This window comes from Pyxicephalus adspersus, chromosome Z (genome assembly GCF_032062135.1).
Source record: "Pyxicephalus adspersus chromosome Z, UCB_Pads_2.0, whole genome shotgun sequence".
Lineage (NCBI taxonomy): Eukaryota > Metazoa > Chordata > Amphibia > Anura > Pyxicephalidae > Pyxicephalus > Pyxicephalus adspersus.
Window position 1 is genome coordinate 33,294,928 of NC_092871.1, and position 20,622 is coordinate 33,315,549.

The window sequence follows — 20,622 nt, forward strand, 5'->3', positions numbered from 1 at the left end:
TACTCCCCTACCTCCATTTTCCCTACCTATTGTATATTATACCTCCCTACCTCTTAAGTTTTAAGCTCAATCGGGCAGAGTCTTCTTCTCCTCCAGTGTAAAGATTTTACAATAGTATATATGTAGTACATATATATTGCTGTGCATGGTATGTAAATTGCTATGCCATCTGCAACCCCTACTTATTGTACAGCATTGTGTAATATGTTGGTGCTTTTTTAAATAAAAGATAATAGTAGTAGCTATAAGGAATTTAATTCCTAAAGGTACTACACAACTGCAAGGGTGCCTATTTTTTATCACGTCATGTTCAAATAAAATAAATATATGGATCTGATATGTGGTTATAGTTGCTTGGATTGTACAGTCAGCCTACACCACAATACCAACCATCTGTTCCCATTTCCCAGTGGTTAAATCATCTGAAGGCTATTTACTTTTGCAATTACAATAAAATTATAAATCAATGGTGATGTTGCTTAAAGGGCTAAAACAAATAAATCACGTCAAAAATGCTGTAAAGAAACTCACTAAGGAAGATGCATCAATGTCACTTGCGCTACAGGTCAAAATGTTAACTACTTCAGTGATAATTTTTAAAGACTGCTTTACAGTGTCACAGATGAAGTCAGCAGTTAATAGCAGGGCAGGATATAAAGTGACAGGCTTCTGACACCCCATCTAGTCATTTCCACACCCAGTGAGGAAATATGGGTTTCAGAAATTCATTGCTTTGACTTAACCTGGATAAATGAATATTTTAAAGACAGCTGGAAAAAAATGAGAAAATATCCTGACACTATAAAGGTAGTAAAGGGTCATGGTTGGAGGGTCAAATCATTTCTTTGTAGTATCTATTCACATTATATTGCTTTTTGCAGTCTAAGCATCTATCAGTTTCATTGTTGATTGTTGCTGTCTCCGCTGAAAACAGCTTATGAATAGTTAAAAATATCAAAATGTATCAGCAGTTAGGTATTGTATTTCAATTAAATATATAGCTGCAATTTATTAACAGTTTAACAGTTTGAAAACCAAATTAACCAGGTCAGCCATCACCTTGACCACAATATACACCTAGGTAATTTAGGACAATGGTCACCAATCTTTTGGACGTCAAAAAACCACTAGTTTCACAAACTCCGGACCTGGCATGTGCCGGGAGCCGCTTGTCACTCAAAGGGGAAAAAACTTCCCCCAGAGTGATGTCATGTTACTAGAACCTGCCTACTCTACCATCGCAGGTCTGAGCCTGCTATAGGACAGTGGGTGGGTTGTGTGCAAAGACACAGTCCGGCCACTGCCCTCGGCCTGCGATCTATACGGGGGACATGGTCTATGACTCTGGCTGGTTCCCCCCCCCCCCCGTGGGGTTCTTCTCCTGACCCCACTGGGGGCGCACTGGCCAGAGCCACGGACCACCAAAATCTACTTGCAGACCACCAGTTAGCGAATGCTGATTTAGGAAACTGTAGGGCATTTATTTACAGACTTTTTGTTTTGTATTTTTGTTATTAGTATTACTTTTAACAAGTGAAGTGTATTCAAAGGTTGAGACTGTCACTTATTTTAATAGTATATCTTTTATGTTATTAGAACCTTTTTTGCTACAATATTTTGCCTTAAATGTGCGTTTTTGGATATTTGTAATTTTTTCATTTTTTTTATGCCTATGCAGAGAAAAAAAAAAAAGGTTCGCTCTACTGCACTTTTGTTTTGTATATTTTTTATTGTATTTGTAGTACTTTAGTAGTGAACTTTTGTTTCAGGGGTTGAGATTTTCACCTATTTTGGCAGTACACATCTTTTATGTTACACCTTGTTTTTTCTCTTAATAAAAAGAGGTGTATTGATCTAAATGTGATATTTGTTTCTACTTTCATAGGTTTTTATATTTTTTTTAACTTCAAGATGATAAGGGTAAGTATGGAAAGCTCAAAGCACAGCATTCACTTACTGGCCATTTGTTCTTGGAATTTCCTCTTGTTTTCCGCACGCCACTGCATTGCTTGAAAAAAAATAAAACTATTATAAACATAAGAACAGTGTACAGCTTAAATACCACATATTTTATCACTCACAATATAATGTAGGCAAGAACAGTGTGCATCTCAAACACCTCACCTCAAAATTTAGGCAAACAATGGTGAGACCTATTATTCATAAATAATCTTGACCTGGCAATGGCCAATTTTACACTACTGTATCCTCTAAGGTTTAATAATTCTTGTGGTAAAACCACTGCCTAGTTCTTTTTCTCTAGTACATCACAGCCAATTCTCCCTCATTGTTGTCAAAGTTGGTCAATTAAGCAGTGCTTAAATATCCCCCCCCCCACACACACACTCTCTATTACTTCTAAAATCATTTGTAATTCGGTTCAGCAAGTTTTATGAGTTACAGCTTCCTGAAAATATTTATTAACCCTGGGACTTAATATCAATGCAGTTTCTGTGATATTTCTGTAGCATTGAACCTAGCTTTGAAGAACCTTTACAGAACAAAGTAAACACAACAGGCCAGTGTCTACATAAAACAGTACATTCATCAGTGTAATAATGAGTCATTATGACACTCTGACAGAGAAGCCACCTAAATACAAAGTTCACAGTATTTTCTGGTAAGAAAAAAAAACTCACACATACAGTCACTAGTACTTCATTTTAACATTTTACTTACTTACAAAAGAGTAAAAGTCTGTTTCAAGAAGTATTCAGCTGGGAGCTTTCTGTAAAATTGGTGAAAGTACTGTAAACTGTAATTAATAAGTTTGCTAGGGCCAAGAAAGGCAGACCAGTGCTAATGGGATCATGGCCATGCCAGCAGGAATTCTCCCTGATTTATTGAGCTACTTGCAAGAAATGAAAAGGGATGCTAGCTCCGGCTGGGGAAGTTTAACGCAAGATGCCAGACTTTACAGACATGATTTCAGGTTTGATTTTCATCTTCTTGTCATTCAGTACAAATACCAGCACAAATAATCTAGATATGTACTGTCATGGTATATAATAAAAAATAAATAAAAGGTTTTAGTTAAAAAAAATGTAGTAGCACAAAGAATTTGAGCCAAAATATTTTAATGTCTTTAATGTCTGCATAAAAAAACTTATTTACCTTTTAAAACTTTTGGTGTCACTGCTGAGGTTTTAAAACTTTTCTGTGTACCCATGACATGCATTTCTAATCTATTCCTGATCTGTCTACCTAGACTTGAAGTGAATAGACAATCTTATGGTGACACAGACAGCCAAAAAATCTTGACTCTGTATTGACTCCGATTTCTTCCATTAAAATGTTTTTCACCTGAGTGCCACATTGAGTCCTGTTTTGAATAGACATTAGTACTGAGATACAGATATATGTATTGTATGCATTTTTTTTACACCTAAAGAAAATGCAAATGTTAGACTCCTGTCCTTCCCATGGGATATACCTCTAAAAAGTGAAAATGCGAATGTTGAGTTATAAAATGTCACTTTATGAGGTTCCTGACAAATCAATACATCTGACTTCCTCTGAGGCAAACCCCCTAATTTAGTTATGTCACACTAGAAATATGGCCAAAGCTTTCATCACATCATATAAGAGATCAGATGATAGATATGTATGGCCTTTAATGCTGTAGATGATCTTTATTTGCTGCACAGAAAGAGACCCATGCAAGGTCACATATATGTAACAATAACGGCACAGCCTATACAACCCCTACATACAATATGATGGTTTGCATCAACTGTTTTTATAATATGTTTTATATTATAGTGTGCATTTTATAATATGTTGTTTTTTATGTATTTACTTTATCAGTCTTACTTGTAACAATTAAAAAAAGGTTAACACAAGGTTTTTAGAATTTTAGAAATGAATCCTACTGGAATCTTCCACAATGTAACTTTTTTTCTGATAGTAAATATATTTTTGAGACAGTCTAAAAAACAACAACTTTAAACCTAAAAATACACAAGAAATCTTGCATTTGCTCATATACAAAGCCAATGGTCAGTAAAAATGATTGTTTTGGTATCAAGATGCTATTCATACTGATATGAGCACAAGCACAAATGTTTTGCAAGCCATGACCTCCTGGTATAAAGCGGTGTACGTCATTGATAATAGAAGTTATAGTATAGAACAGCTGGAACATTTGTGCAAAATGCTGCTTTAGGTCTGCATTGCTACTAGACCTGGTGCCACGTCACGCAAGGAAGAGTTTTGTAGAAATCTCTGGTGACTCATTTACCAAAGGAAAGAAAATAAAATCCAGGAACGACAGATTTGCTTTAAGTGTTGCTGGAAAGCTTTGGGGAAGAAGGGCTCCATTTTATTGATTTCAGAAAATTTACTGACATATCCGTATGAAGTTGTTACCTTCATTGTAGAATTTAGAAAATCTTGTTTAGAGATCTATTTTAGGGTTTAAAGAAATATTTCTCATATTTTCTCACCAAAACATTAATAAAAAATTGATCCGATGATCTAATTTCACTGCTGACATATCCATGCCATTTTTAACCAATCTAGGTAACAAAACCTGTCATATAAACATTACAGCCAATATAATCGCCTTGGCAGAAAGGCTGAAAAAAAGAGGTTGGGGAAATGAGCATAGTCTAGTTTTAGAAGGTGTAAAAACAGTAAGTCGAAACAAAAAGAATTCTAGAAGGAAAGACAGCGCAATTTGAAGTGACAAGGGCTGAACCAATGTACTCAAATAATTATATTGACTAAGATATCATGAATCATTTTAAGAACCAAATCATCACGATTCATGGGGACTGTGGAGAACAGAATCATCCAGCAACTGGATGTGTCATCTTTATTGCCACGGGGGTAAAGACTGAATGGGAAACCCGCAGCCTCCTGTGATACATACAACACATATCCCAGGAGGCTGGTCCTTCTGCACATACCTGATTTAGGGCATGCACAGAAGAACCTCTCCTGGCTTGGAAAAAAAAGGAACCAATGTCACGCATGCACTTGATTTTGCACCTGCGCAGTGTGGGATCGGGTGATGTAAGATGAAGACGGTGGAGAATGGAGGTGCCCGCTGTCCAGTCCACTCTTGTAACTTCTGCTTTAAGCTATTAAAGACCACAGCATAAAGGAACAGGACAAGAACCCAACTGTAGGATCACATCTCTAAACTTCCAAAGCTTTGAGCAAATAGTGCGCGGCTCTAACTCAACGGTAATCAAAAACGTATATTTCTGGGGGGATTAATGGCAAGAATAGCTCTACTCTGACAACAAAAAAGCTACTCTAAAGTTGTGCAAATATTACATTCCAATTACACAATTACTTCAATTGGAACAGACAAACAATACAGCACTAAATCGTCAATAGATGGCAACACAAATACTTTTTTTTCAGTTTCACTTGTTGTGAACTGCAGGTCAGCTGTTACTGTGAATATAAAGGATTACCCGTAACTGAATGTATTGGTCCTTCTTGTCAGCTATGTTGTTCAATAAACCTACTAATGTAAGCAGTGTCTTTGGTTTGCAACTGTACTGATATCCAAAGAGTCATTCATTTTCATGCAATCATTGCACAAGCCAAGGCTGAGTATCACTGTACGAGATGAGGATGCTTCAATGTGATTGATTGCTCTTTTTCACAATAGCACTGGTCTAAAGCTTCCTTTAAATCGTCAGTAAACGACTCATTTATCACACCGACAGAACTTGGGGTGTTGGAGGTGTCTGGGGAGCTGCAATCCCCAAATGGCTAAACTTTAGGTTCTACCCCAGACTTGCAAGAAATACCCAAGGCCTACATCCAATTATCTCTCGGAGACTTGGGGGTTGAATAATTGTTGAATTTCCGGCCCTGCAGGGTAACTCGACACTGAAAATCTGCTAGCGTGAAGAGTGGACCTGTCAAATCTAAATAAATAAAATCCTTGCTGGTAGAGACAGTCACAATTAATTACCTTAAATAAGCTTCCTATGCTGTCACCATGAAGTGAGCAGCATCAGCTGTTGTGGTACAATTAATGAGCTTATTTCATGCACCTTGACATTTCCTCTTTTACAGCTGTATGCACTTTTTTATGGTTACATCAATTGTACATGCACTATACATTTCTTATTACTATTTGTGTTAACAAGAGAAAGTTTCTGGGGGTTTGTTTATGCATACATCATCTGTTAATGTATGTATGTATTTGTTTCAAGGATGCTTTGTGTTAACAGCTCTTTTGCCTGTAATTCAATTTATATGTGTCATTCAGGACTCAAGTACCCATTATTGTATGTATGTAAGACAGATTCACAAAACATGCAGCATTGCAACCTTAAATTCATCCAAAGATGAATTGGGGAAACTTTATGTACATGAAAGACTGACTCTGGTATAATCAGCTCCTTGAAGTGAGCTTATGGTCAAGCTATATTCACATATTCATGACCTTTTTAGCTGCAGCCACTGTGTAACAATTAATCCTCAAAGTTCAGAAGGAAGCACTACAGTCTTACAAGTCATACAACCCAGTTCATGCAGGTTGCTTACTACTATGATGCACTTAGTCATTAGTTTCCTAGTATACCCTTTAGTAGTTCACCCAGTCCATTGATTTGCAGACTGTCTTTTTGAATATTTATTTAAAGTCTATGTAAATTTAAAACATTAGGCTCTCAACCCCAAAATGTCCCAAGTTTAGACTTGTGGCATACTATATATGAATGTGGGAAACAATATTGATCAGAGGTTACCCACATGCTATCAAAGATTATATTTGTTTCCATGGACCCTAATCTTTGAATGCGCAAATCACATGATCACATAATCATTTTAACCAGACCATCATGTCACAAAAGCATTATTTATGGCTAGGAAAGTTGTAGTATTGGAATTAATAGCACAAACCTCCCTTCACTTGAATGTATGGATAGAATTGATCATTATTAAATTACCTTATATCCAGATAGCCTAGAAAATCAGAACATGCCCATGCACATTTTGAAAAGGTTGGGGGATCCATTTATAATCCCCAACAATATTGAAGTTATTTCTAACGCCCTAGGTAATTTTCAGGTGACTGAACAACTTTCAACTGTAACCACTTTAGTGCCTTATTTATTCATCACTAAGAACACATATTCAAGATTTAAAGGTATCTTGTTTTATTATTCTAATTTAAACCATATTGTACCGAAATGTTTGATGCCTGCAACATTGTAACTGTTCTGTACTTTTGTATCTATTTTTTATGGTATATTTCTGTATACACTTATCAGTGAAGCTGGGTGATCCAGCAAATCTGGAATGGATTTCCTAAAAGTATTTGCTATTTGTTAGCAAATGTTTTTAATCCTAGACCAGATCCACTCCAGGTTCACTGGATTACCCAGCTTCACTGAAGAAAGTGTATCGGCCTTGGAGAGCTTTAATAAATCAGGCTGATTGCATCCTTTGGTATCTCTGAATAAAAAGTTTGCATAATCCAAAACACATTTTAGTTAGTATGCATGACTCCCTCTATAGTTTTCTTAAGCAAATCATTGACCTTCCTTGATTGCCAGTAAGGCACAGGTGTACAATATGTGTGTTAGGGTGTGTATATTGTATGTGTAGAAAGGCTCATGGCTATCACTGTTTGAGCAATTGTTCTTCACTATTTTTATTCTTCGAGGTGGGGGTTCAAGTTTTAGTTAGTTTGCTCAAAGTTTTGTTAGTTTATGCATCTTACTGACCTGACAGGCAGTCCACAGCCAACTGAAGCAGTCCACAAAGCAGGCAGGCAGAATATTTGTTTTTTATTATTGATTTTTTATTGAAACATATCTTCAATATAAATACAGTGCAGAAAAAAAAATGTAACCGCTGGCAACCACAATTCTCAACAAAGTTCTCAAAATATAGAAGACAGAATCATTGCAACAGATTCACATAGGCTGGGCACAATGCCAAGCATAATGAAACTAGATTTTGTGTTTACATATACTCTAAATTCAATTTATATTGCAATGTAGACCGTTGGTACAGGTAGTCCCCGAGTTAAAGACATCTGACATATGGACCACTCCTAGATATGAACGGGGCTTTCCTGCTCGTTCATGTGCAGAACAGAGGATTGATGTGGGGGAGGGGGCAGTTCGCATGACTTGGAGAAGTCTTTTGCTGTTCTGCCATGTTCATACTTTTAGCTACCCCGACCTTGGTTCGGGGTAAACGATTGTAGCAAGTTTACTTACCCCAAACCAAGGTCGGGCTAACCGCCCAGGTGGTTAATGACCAAGAAAAACTCTGCAGTTATTTGCATATCAAAGCACAACTTGCTCCATAAGTTAATAATTGTCTAGGCTCCATAAAGTTTTTTTTTTCTTGCTTTGTTTGTGATTAACTTACAGTGAGAACTGACACCACGCTGCCTATTATGTTCATAAAAACATCTGTCCTGGTTGCATTTATTAAAATAATGTACAAGTTTCAACTTACATACAAATTCAACTTAAGAACAAACCTACAGTCCCTATCACGTATGTAACCCAGAGACTAGCTATATTCTGCTACCATAAAATATCTGGAGCTTAGAAGACTTACTGCACATGAAAAACATAGGGAAATTACCTTTATCCTAAAATAATTTTCTAAATGCACATCTTTACCTTGTGCTTATTTTTCGGCTAGATGAAGCGTTTATGCTTTAAACTTCACAAACCAAACAAAATAAAATGGAAGTATAATCAATCACACATGGAGCTATCTACTGTATCCAAAATCTGGAAATATTTCAAGAAAATGCTGAAATAGCGGAATGAAAATGTTTTCTGCACACTACCTGTAAAATTCACAGCAATGCTGAGCTGGATTCAAAGTATCTTAAAAAGGTATTTAAAATTCTATTGCATTATCTTTCCTTTAGTCAGAGTTAGTGGAGTATGCCTTGGGCATTACATTACTAAGTAACTATCCTGAGCTGGCAAAAAATAAATAAATAAAAAAAATCATTTCTGAATATCTAATAGGAAAACATGAATATCTTAAGATACCAAAGACTTCAAACAAAGAGGAATCACAATGAATTAACAAATCTTTTCAACAAAAAGTACAGCTAAGCTAAGAAAGCTAAGGAAATACAGGGCTCTATATATCTAGGAAATATGAAAATCCTATGCCACTGATGCCAATCTAAGAGAGTGGTAAGGAGGAAGTTGCCAGCTGTTACAATGTTGTGTAACAATCAAGTCGTGTCAAACTGCAGGGACTGACCCCCTTAGAAATGCCTACAACCATTATCAGGAAGATTTTCTCAGAAAGTCATTATAGTTGTGCAGCCATTCCTGTGAAACCCGAGGATTCCTCAAAAGGCTGCTAAAGGTATTTCAGGCTATGAATTGCCTATTCCATGTTTCACGATGCCTTTGATGTCCTGGGACCAATGCAACTTGATAAAGCCAACTGCATAATGATGTTTTTAGTGGTCTATAAAGTTGGTTTTCTATCAACCACTGTATGCGGGCAATCAGCCCTCTGGCCAAAAAAGTTTTTTCCCACACCTTATTTTTAACAGAGGTTCTCAAGACCTCAAAACTATTTTAGGGCTCCCCGGGGGCAAAAGAGGTCAAAGTCTACTTTAGAAAAAATATGCAGAAAGGCTTTGCAGCTATTACATTTATTTTCATACTTTACAAGCAGAAGTAGAACATTGGCCGTATATGAAGCTTACTTGGGAAAATGATGACAGGGGCATAGTGAATATCCAGGACAGCTGAAATAAAAGATGTCTGCGTCTGAACTTAATTAATTGCATCAGAAAAAAAAATAAGGGCTCCTGCCCTGCAAAATATTGGATGGACAGAAATACAAATACTATGGCAGGTAAAACACCACTCATACATTTGATTTATCTGTTTTTAGTGGTTTGAATGAAGTTCATCTTTAAATTTTTAGGTGGAATTTTGTAAATGTATAGTACAGAACACACCATCCCCTTGCTGGCCTTTTGAGACCTTAGGAGGTACAGAACAGCTCTATGCTGAACAGTATTAAATTGTTTTTTGATAGCAGAGCATTTTAATGTCATTTTTAAAGCCTAGTAAAGTATATATAGTTTAAAAATGACATTAAAAGAGTTGGCACATTTGGCTGTTTTACAGTATGGATAGTGGTCCTTCTGCGCTGACGTCAAATTTACAAAAATGTTTAAAATAAAAAAAAAAAAAAGATGGACTAGAATGTGCAGATACCCTCCATCTGCTATCAGCGTGATAGAGGTTGGATTTAAAACCCAAGGGTTTGCTAATCTATACTTAAAGCTTTGACCTTTACTTTTCTAGTCTAGATGCTAATGCGAACAAGAAATGCATAGAAAATGCCTACACATGGGTCTATTTAAACTTCGTTTCACTGAATTTTAAGCATAGTAAACTCATATGCACAAAGTAAAGTATCTGCTGAGAAATTCAACTGTATTGTATATAATTTGAACTAAGACCGTAAATTATAGTAAAGACTTTGCAGCGTTGGGTCCCAGGTTGGAATCTCAGCCAGGACACTATCTGCATGGAGTTTGCAGGTTCTCCCTGTGTCTGCGTCGGTTTCCTCCGGGCACTCACCTTTCCTCCCACATCTCAAAAACATGCAGTTAGGTTAATTGGCTTCCCCACAAAATTGACCTTAGACTACATTAATGACATATGACTATAGTAGGGACATTAGATTGTGTGATCCTTTGAGGGACAGTTAGTGATGCGACTATCGACTTTGTACAGCACTGCGTAATATGATGGCGCTATATAAATACTGTGTAATAATAATAATATTCTATAAAGCAGACATGACTAACCCAGACCCCTGCTGAGATTCCAAATACTCTGTTCTTCCCTGCAGTATCTGACAACTAATTTCACTTGATTTGCAAAAGAATATTGGAAGACCTTTTTTTTTCATCCACTTTTTTTTTTTACTCAGTAAACTGACAGCCAAACACAAGCTTAGCAAAGATCAGACCTTCCCAATACTCTTGCCGACAAAGCCTGCTGTGAAAAACGGTCATTTCTAAAAAGTCAAAGAACAGCATGTGAAATAACTGTACTTAGACACCAGGAACAAAGCACGGAAAGTCAAGCATGATGCAGCGAAGATTGTAGCTTGCTAGAGTCTTCAGCAAAAAAAAAAAAAAACTTCTATTCCCCTTACAGGACAGACATGGCTAATGAGAAGAGATGAAATACGTCAGGCTAGAGTGAAGGGAATGTCTAAGATACATGACAAGTAGGATGATACAGGCTGTTAATTTTACAGCACTATGCATTTCAATATTGCGGAGAATACACCATTTAATAATGCCTTAAGCCCTTTCCTGCCACAGGGAATTGTACAATGCTAGTTTGCAGCAGACTGCTAGACACTTTTGGCAGAAAAAGATTTAATGCTACTGGGCAAAAATGCACTGTCTGCTTTAAGCAAAATTGTACATACACAAGGGGAATTCTGCTTTGGGAAAATTATACACTATCCTAATAAGTAAAATTTTCCTCCAAATAGAATTCAGTTTTTTTATTGCTATTTTAATTGAAAAACATAATCTCAGGAAAAAAAAAACATATTTAAACAGAAGATAGGATTATACCCTGGGTCTCATGGGTGAAGCACTTCTACAGAATGTTTGCTATGACAAGCTGTTAGTTCTAGAGTGGTGGGGGTTCAACAAAAGTCATACGGTAAAACCTCCAGATTTTTCTCTGTGCCTTATTTAGAGACATAAATTGATTGTGGTCACAATTTTGCAACAGAAGAAAATTGTATTAAAAAAATAATGCCGAAATCTATATATAAAACCAAAACAGAGAAGTGTATAGGAAAAAAAATAGTATAAATTGTACTGATAAAAGTAAATTGGATAGTGCTGGCTTTCAGTTTTATTGAGTTGGTTGCTCTGAGCAATGAACCACTTTTAGAAATGTTGTCTGATGTTGGAAAAGATAAAAAAAAATGGTGCTGGGCAGCAAAGTAGGAATTAGGCCATATATCCTTTCTGGTTCCCATATAACACATATAGAAGACATAGACAGAACAAAAAAGGCATATAATAAACTTTTAGGTTTCTTATGAGTTTATTTTTAAATGTTTTCCTGATATCTTTAACTCCTAGACAAAAACCAGCAGCTTCTTACAAATAATACTGGCACAAAGCTGCCCATGCATCATAGCAAATACTTTCAAGCCCATAGTAGTATCACGATTTTGCTGTCTGGATTCACATGTTGGCAGGAATTGGTCTTCGACACAATCCTGTAAAACTAAAAAGGTGTTCCTACTCTCACTTAGAATATATTCAACTTGTTTGGAGCCACCTCTATAGAAGAATAACATGTAAATGGGTGTAGGAAAGAAAGAGGTTTGAGCCTCCTAGTAATTAATGCAAAAAGTGTAGTGTAATAAATGAGTATTAAGTTCATACAACATTTAATACACATTGATACAGTATTATCCTCTGCCCTGTTTAGTAATTCACAGGGCAGTGGTTCAGCATACTATACATAATAATATCTATCACAAAGTTAGTTAAGTAAACGCATAAACGTTCATTTGAACGTATCGTGACACGTGAGAATCCAACGCGTTTCACCTCGATGGGCTTCCTCAGGGATAGTATTTAGGGCGTGCTAAACAGTCTGCATATACATATAGAAAATGCCCTGTGAATAACTAAACAGGGCAGAGGATAATACTGTATCAATGTTTATTAAATGTTGTATGAACTTAATACTAAATTAGTACACCACACTGTATTACTTACTACGAGCTTCAAACCTCTTTCTTTCTTACACCCATTTACATTACTCTAAATAGGGCTACAAATTAACTTAAAAATGGAACATACCTGATGTTTTTAACACCATTGCTACAGGAGTCTTAAAACTTAGAAAACTCCTTTATACTAAAACCTTTGAGCTCAGAAATTGATGCTTTAACCTGTCTTTTTTCTCCAACCCCCTTAGCTTCTTTTCTGGTTCAACAATTTGATGGGCAATCTCATTCAATACACCTAACCCCCTCTCATTTCTGTACTGGCTCAGCAATTTGAAGGGTGATTTCATGCATGGACAGGAAGGCAATGAAGAAGACAGGCCCAAACTCTGTGCCTCTTCATTACACTTATAGTACCAGTTTAAAAGATTAACAGTATTGGTAAAATGTGGTAAACCATGAAACTCATCATTTTGTTGTTGTAGACCTAATGACATACAGGAAGCCCTGCAAATAGGCCAGCGAGCACAAAATTCCATTAGGTGGAAATATTTAGGATACAATAATAATTCTTCATACTTTTGACAACTAGATGAGATATTCATCAATATTGAAGGATTTAGGCCACATCAAGATCCAGGATTTTACTTTTCTAAAAAAGACATAAATATTGTACAACCATCAAATGCAGTTTTCTGGTGCATTATTGTCGACACTGTGTCAAGCTGGCATTTCTAGGCTAATTGTATTCACAAATAAATTTGGCAGTACTAAAATTCTGTCCTAAATAACACGCCACAAAAGCTGAAAAGTAAGTGTGTAATGTCATATTATTGCACATTTAAAGCCTAATGATCCAGCTCAACAGCCTAAAGAATGCTTTGAATAGTAAACACAACATATTCAGATTATAAATTCAGCTACCTGACTACAACGGGATGGGCTGCCAATCATATAATTGAAGTAGTAAAGAAAAAGCAACAATTTACATTTGTTAAAAGTAAGCTGGAATGGCATTTTGTGCAGACTTCTTATGAAATGAAGCTAAGATAAGGTACGGAATGTAAACAGAACTTTCAGTCATGAATATAGATTATGAAATCTAAATACCCACTTTTTATTTTAATAAAAAGAAAGTTTAAAATGAACCTAAAAGTAAAAACACAGCTCCATGGTAAGCATGGCCAAAAATGAAACAAGTTGACCTAAGAAATCTTTTGTTATCAAAATAAAGAAAAAAAGGTTCTGTGTATTTGTTCCCGGTAATCAGGAGGATAGGCAAAACCCTACAGTCTAGATGAATCTTGGGTGATCTAGCTGCCAATCTTTTCAGCTCTCATTTTAATAATAGAATAGAACCCCTAAAATATCTACCACAAGTTAGCATGTGGTCATTGATTTAGAAGGAAATGGAAGGGTATGATGTATTTGCACAGCTGTGTTTTGTGGGATCTGCGTTTAGTGCATTTAGCTTTTTGCCAACTTTGAAAAAACAACAGAAAAATGTGTCAAAAATGCAGCATTAAATTATAGTCAGTAAACCTTAAAATTACATTTCTGATGCTTTATTTCTAATTACTGACTGATATTTTTACCGAATTCCATTGAATTATATCTGTCTTGATATTGACTAAATAAAACAAAGTTTTATTAAAGATTTTTAATACGTAAAGCTAAAACGAAAAGTTGATTACTTTGGGAGGTCTAATGTATCAGTTTCCTAAGGTGGCTCCAGAAAGTAGTGATCTGCTCGGGCTGAACTATTCCTCAAATAACCTGGAACTAGGACATATGAGCTAAAATTTAGGATAAAATCCATCTCATTAATAAGATACCTGGAAAGGGAGAGATTACTCCGCTTTCCCCACTCATTACCCATGTTAATATTAACACAGACGTAGACATTCCTGACCAGCACTGACAAATATCAATCCAATTTACAGCAACTGTGAATCACACAATCAAACTTCCTGGAAGAAAATAGTGGATTCACACAATCAACAACAATGATGCTATCTTATTTCTATAGTGATCACTAAATACCAGTGATCTGGTTTGCTGAGGAATATATATTATGGGAATAGGTTATTGTGTTTCTGTACTTTTACTTCTAGCTGGAGAAAATAGTATGCTGTTGGCCTGGGCATATAATATATTGTTGCTGGCTGGGAGATATATGGTAATGTTTGCTGGATGATTTATTATTACAATGCTGCTGACTATAAGATATTTTATAATTAAACAAACCTGGCACGACGATTCAAGCCTTAAAGCCCAGAGCATTTAGTCATATGTTGGTAGTTTTATCAGTGATACCAGCATGATATTATTTAGGTTTATGTTTATGGTAGGGGGTTGGTTTAAAGAAAACTGGTAGAAATATAGGAGCTGCCATTGCTGATTTAAAGCTAAGGACTCAATAACATTATACAAATTCTGATTTCACCTCCTAAAGAGTCAGCGACTGAAAACAAGAATACAACTGGTGAAATCTGAATACTGTATATTTCCAATCTACATACTTGTTTTAGGTCAGAGAACCTATAGAAACCTCTTATACATAGGTAAGATGGTAAGTAGAGAGGTAAATAGACTGTCCTCAAATAGTTCAATGACCTGAATTATTCAAGCGTTAGGTATTTGTTCCATTTTAAACATACAAAAAGTATTAAAGTTATTTAAACAGCATGACAGATAGCCAGTGTAAAAAAAAAAACACAAAATGTAGCCTCCTGGCTCTGATCTATCAGACCTAACTGTGGGAGACCTACTCCCTGCTCAAAGGCGGCACACAGCCTTTACAGCTGGCCCACCTGGCCTCGGACTGCAACTCCCCTTGTCTCCAAAGGCAGGTGTCTTTTTAATATCAGAGGCCAGGTGCTTCCTAACCATCTTAAATTTCTGGCCTGGAAAAGGGAGAATGCCTGGCCTGGCCCACCCAACCCTTCCAGGCCACTCTAGGCCTTGGTCTCAAATAAAGGGCATCAATTCTGCAGCAATACCATTAATATTAGCCTTATCCAGGCCATTTAATACCTTTTCCAGGGAAACCTGAGGTTCATGATGCCAAATATCCCTTGAGTTTGGCATCATTATTATTCATTGTGCTACACTACATATGGTCCATCAAATAGGCAGCCCTGGATGGCTGCTTGTTGAGTTAAGATTATCTTCACTGCAACCCAGGATTCTAAAAATCCAGAAAACAAAAAAAAATAGGCTTATTTTGGGGTTTCTAAATTACATATATTATTACTTTTAATGCAACTGAAAATTGCACCTACTTTAAAACACCAAGTGATAATGAATGCCCTTCCAACTACCTAACATGTTTTCCCTGGTTCCAGGTCCTTCCCAGGAAAAAATATCTATATTACCTTTCTATTCTAATTTTATTCTAATGCTATTCCAATATTTTATGTCTTTCTAATCCTTATAACTCCGTGGCACCTGTGCTTATGATATCTTTTCTTGTATTTTATTACATTTCCCTATTATCCATGATGTATTAACCTCTATATAAATTAGTATTAGTACTTATAGAATTATACATTGTTTGTGAAATATAACTTAAACCTTCCATTACAATTTATGTATAGAAGCATAAACTGCACCGGAATAGAGATAATTAGAACATACTGGTACATTTAAAATTAAATCAAAGCAGGTATTATTTACATTAATGTTACTTGATCTGTTAGGTGAATGGTATCGCCTAAACTGTACAGCTGCCCAAAGGAACAATATACAGCTACTCGTCAGTGGAAAGATTTAACCTTGGTCAGATAGTGAATCTTTTAAACTCCTACCTAAGCATGTTTGTGACAGCCGTCAATTCAGAAACAGTTTATCAAAGAAGAAAGATGACATGAAAATGCTGAGTTGATATGACAGTGATGATAAAAATTTGTTAGGGCATGCATCCCTGAAGGAAATGTGTCTGTAATATACCAGATGGTCAATGGTCAGGGGAAACAGCTAAGGCATGGCATGCTAAGTTGGTGAACTCATCAGCACCAAATCCAGTAAATAAAACAGCCATTAAATGGATTACAGATTCTTTCTCACTCCATTATTTTAATATGGTATTGTGGCCAATACTTATTTTCCTTATATTAAATTGTCCAGTGAAAGATGCCCAATAGGTACCAGGCCAATAAACACTATTGCTGAAATAATTCTCACATGGGACTACGAGCAATCAAAAACAACACAAACTGGTGCTGCAGCCAGAGGAAAAACAATGCTTTTCACCAATTTTAATAGATGATGTGCCAAAGGCAACATAAGAAGAGCTCTGGCAGCCAGACAAAGAATATTGTAGAAATAAAACAAAGGTGGGGAAATTACCAGCCTGGGAACATTGTTATAACAACGGAAGTAAAGAAAGGATAAACTGAATAGTATGGACACCAAACTAAAGCTTTATGGTTATGACATTGGCGGCAGAGTTAGAATAGACCAGACATATGGGTTCTTGAATTAAACAAATGTAAAGGACAGCAGCTTATAGCAGCCATATTTTAGTTATCTGCAGGAAAATCAACAAACAAAAACTGGTTTAAGCAGATTACTGGATTACTACACTTTGAATATTATTATTGTGCTTTGCACAAAAAAACTGCTGGTAAAATTTGCAGTATGCCACTATTCCTATCATTACTAAAGTATTTAATAATAATAATAGAGGTGGGTGTAAAAATCTAGGGATTGCCTCTATATTTTTGACAACTTTTTGTCATTACCCAGTTGTTGCAGAAGTAATATTGTGATTGGTATTTGCCTTTTGATGTCCTTGTGTTGTTTCTCCATCCAATTTCAGCCTATTCCCACAATTGCACAATTGCAAATAATTTCTCAGGATTTGCCGTATGTAGCACAGGTATTGTTGCAATTTTCCCAACTGCGATATATAGTAAAAGTTGCCACAACTGCATGTTCGGTGCTACAGTTGCCTATTTGTTGTACACATTGTAAGGCACTGGCCCAGTAACAATACCCCCCAGACACCAGTCCCCCAATCTAATGCTGCACTCTTCACCTAGCAAGCCCCTGGTTGCATTTTCCAGCACACAGTGCGCAAGGGTTGGTGTCTGGGGAAGGGCTGGCAGAAGACCAGGAGCCCATAGATACAACAGTACCAAGATTCAAACTGAGAGAAATCCAGAATACAGAGCCAGGTCATTTACAGGTAATCAGTCCACCAGACGAGGAATAAGTCTGAGACAGGGTCACAGGAAAGAGGTCGGTCCAGGCAGCATAACTGAAAAAAGGCAAGGTTGGCAACGGTAAATCATAGGAATAACACACCAGCCGCAAGTTAGCCAAGCTTAATGCTACAACAGGTACTGGTGATAGGAAGTGGAGAGGCTATAAGGTCCCAGCAGCCAATGGCAGTGCAGGATAGAGTCAGGAGCTAATGTGCCTCTAAAATCCCCTTTAGCTGTGCACAGCCTCAGAGTGTGCTGGGGATGCCAATAAAATACATCAGGCTGCATGGCTAAAGGGAAGCAGGGGCTGCTGCTATTTCTTTATTCTCCTTGCTAATGCAAGTGACATTGCTGGACAAAATATGCTGTGTGGAATACTGCAGTGGTGCACAGCACGGGACTGCCAGCCCGATAAGCGTTTCCTAAAACACATACTGCCACGATTTTCCTTCATTGACCAGGTATTCTCATAATCGTTCATTCATCTTTTGCCTATTGTAAAGATTGCCTGTGTTTTACCCATGTTTTGCCATGTCACAGTTGTCTGTTTATTGCCATAATTGATGCCCATCTACTTTTAGGTTTGTGCATGTTTTTCAAGTCTATTATGGTTTATTACTGTCACTGTGATAGCCACATTTGCCCATTTATCCCCACACACACAAATCACACCCAAAAGTCTCTCCCATATTGCAGTTACTAAATTTGTATGTATTTATTTTTACATTTTATTTATACATACTTTTTAAATAGTTTTAATGGCATACCTTGAAATCGGACTTGATATTGTGCCAGTTACATGGGTGGCGAAGTACAATAGGTCTTTAACATGTACACCAATTTGAAACTCCTATGTATACATTTTTAAAAGATAGGGGAACCCGAGCACATTTTAATTCATACTAAAATAAATAAAAAGAACCAAAAAAGCTCCTTTATCTTACAAAATGCTGTATTTTCTTCAGAGTCGAAAACGTAATATTTGCCCATGATTTCCTCCCTGTTCCTTGAGCCAGTAATTAAAGATGTCAGGTATAAGAGCATTTGAGTGTTTCAATAATAAGCAAGTCTACTCAGATTAAATATTAACCTACAGTAAAGCTTGCTCTCTGTCTCTGTCATGTCACTCTCTGTATCATTTTTACATGAAGTTTGAGACTTCTTGTTTTCCAGGACATAGTGGAGTTAACCCAATAAATGTTAGAAGCAAGGACAGCACTTTCAAACTCTTACTCCTAAACACCAGGAGATGAAAAAATACTTGACGAGATAATTTCAATGATAATTAAATTTACATCAATTGCTTCCTAGGTAGTTAAGCCCAGGAGAGCTTCATTGTAAATATGTTACTGGCTCATTGTCACAACTGAAATTAGCAAGTAACACGGAACATACATCCAAGTGGCTCATTAGAGTTTTCCATGTTTAATTTGGGTCTATTAATGCTAAACTGTTAATTAATTGTGTTCATCTATTTAATGAATTAATATAACTGTAAATACTTAAACCTTGTTATAGCTGATGAGTGGATACAAGAATATAAATAAAAATGCAGGTTGCCCTGCAAGACAAGTCTATCTAGTCTTTATTACAACTTTTGTAGACTCTAAATTATGCCTCATAACTAATGCTCTTTGCCCTTTTTTCCCCAAAGAGAATCCTATTGTGAAAAACCACAGATTGGGCTGCAAATTCATCCCAGAGTAGTGACATTACTATTAGTAAATTCAAAAGGTTTGGCATTAATCCTTGGAAATTAGTACACATCCCAGCAGTCGGAGATTTCCAGCTTAAATTTGAGGCTGATCTAAAAAGAAACATTTATTCAAACATTTAAAGAAAATGGTCCTATTGTCCATGAAGACAGATCTTTAACTGCAAACAAAAACTTTAGGCAAGCCATTCTCAACCATGGTTCTGAGAAATCCTAGGATTCATGCAGAAGTTGCCAGGGGTTCTTTGAGATGTGGCTTATTATCACATTGGTTATAGTTCCTAGGCCAACACCACTTGCCAGCTGCATGAAACCATTGCTTTTTAGCCATTTGTAAAGGTGGTATTATGATCACTAATTTATGGGCTGGCATTTTTCCCACTGGTAACCGATGCACCTAGCATTTTTCCCGAGAATTAATTATACCATGGGTTCACAGACACCTGTAAATTATTTAAAGATTTCCTTAGGGGTAAAAAGTTTGGGAAAGACTGCTCTAGACTATGATCCATGCTTTTGAACTGTATTTGATTATTTATCAGTACTGTAGTTGTACTTTTGCTAATATAGAATCTATTTTAAAGTATACTAACAAAGACAAATCTCACTTACATATGAAACCCATTATACACTCATCACCCAGGGTCTAGTGAACCACTAAAAGGAGCATGAAAAGTTTTATAAATGCTACTAAAACTAAAACATCAGTGTGTGTATTGGAATAATTGTGCCTTGTTTTATTTCTTATTACAGGCTGGTGCCTAACACTATATTGTTTTATGTTTCCTGCCACGCTGCCAATTGTCACCAATCTTTGGGGGAAAAAACAGAATACACAGCGGAAATGCACACAAGTGAAATGCCTACTTGCTTAAATATTTCTGTTCTGTTGTTTTCATGATTCACCCCACCCAGGCAGCAGAGCCAGCCATGTCACATTATTATTTCCTATTACCAGCTTTTCAATCACAGTTATAGAATTTATTACAGAAAAAATAA

The 20,622-nt window shown here is 36.4% G+C and overlaps 1 protein-coding gene across 2 annotated transcripts in view; it reads right to left on the minus strand.

Moving 5' to 3' along the window:
- IL1RAPL2 (interleukin 1 receptor accessory protein like 2) overlaps window positions 1-20,622 on the minus strand; it is a 429,112-nt gene that overhangs the window by 281,251 nt on the left and 127,239 nt on the right. Inside the window, exon 1 of one of the 2 annotated variants that reach the window (XM_072430661.1) lies at window positions 1,958-2,003. The exons of the other annotated variant lie outside the window; for it this stretch is intronic. Within the exon in view, the coding sequence (XP_072286762.1) occupies window positions 1,958-1,964 (7 nt within the window). The 5' untranslated portion in view covers window positions 1,965-2,003. Of the gene's footprint in view, window positions 1-1,957; window positions 2,004-20,622 lie in introns of those variants that run through there. 2 annotated transcript variants of the gene reach the window in all.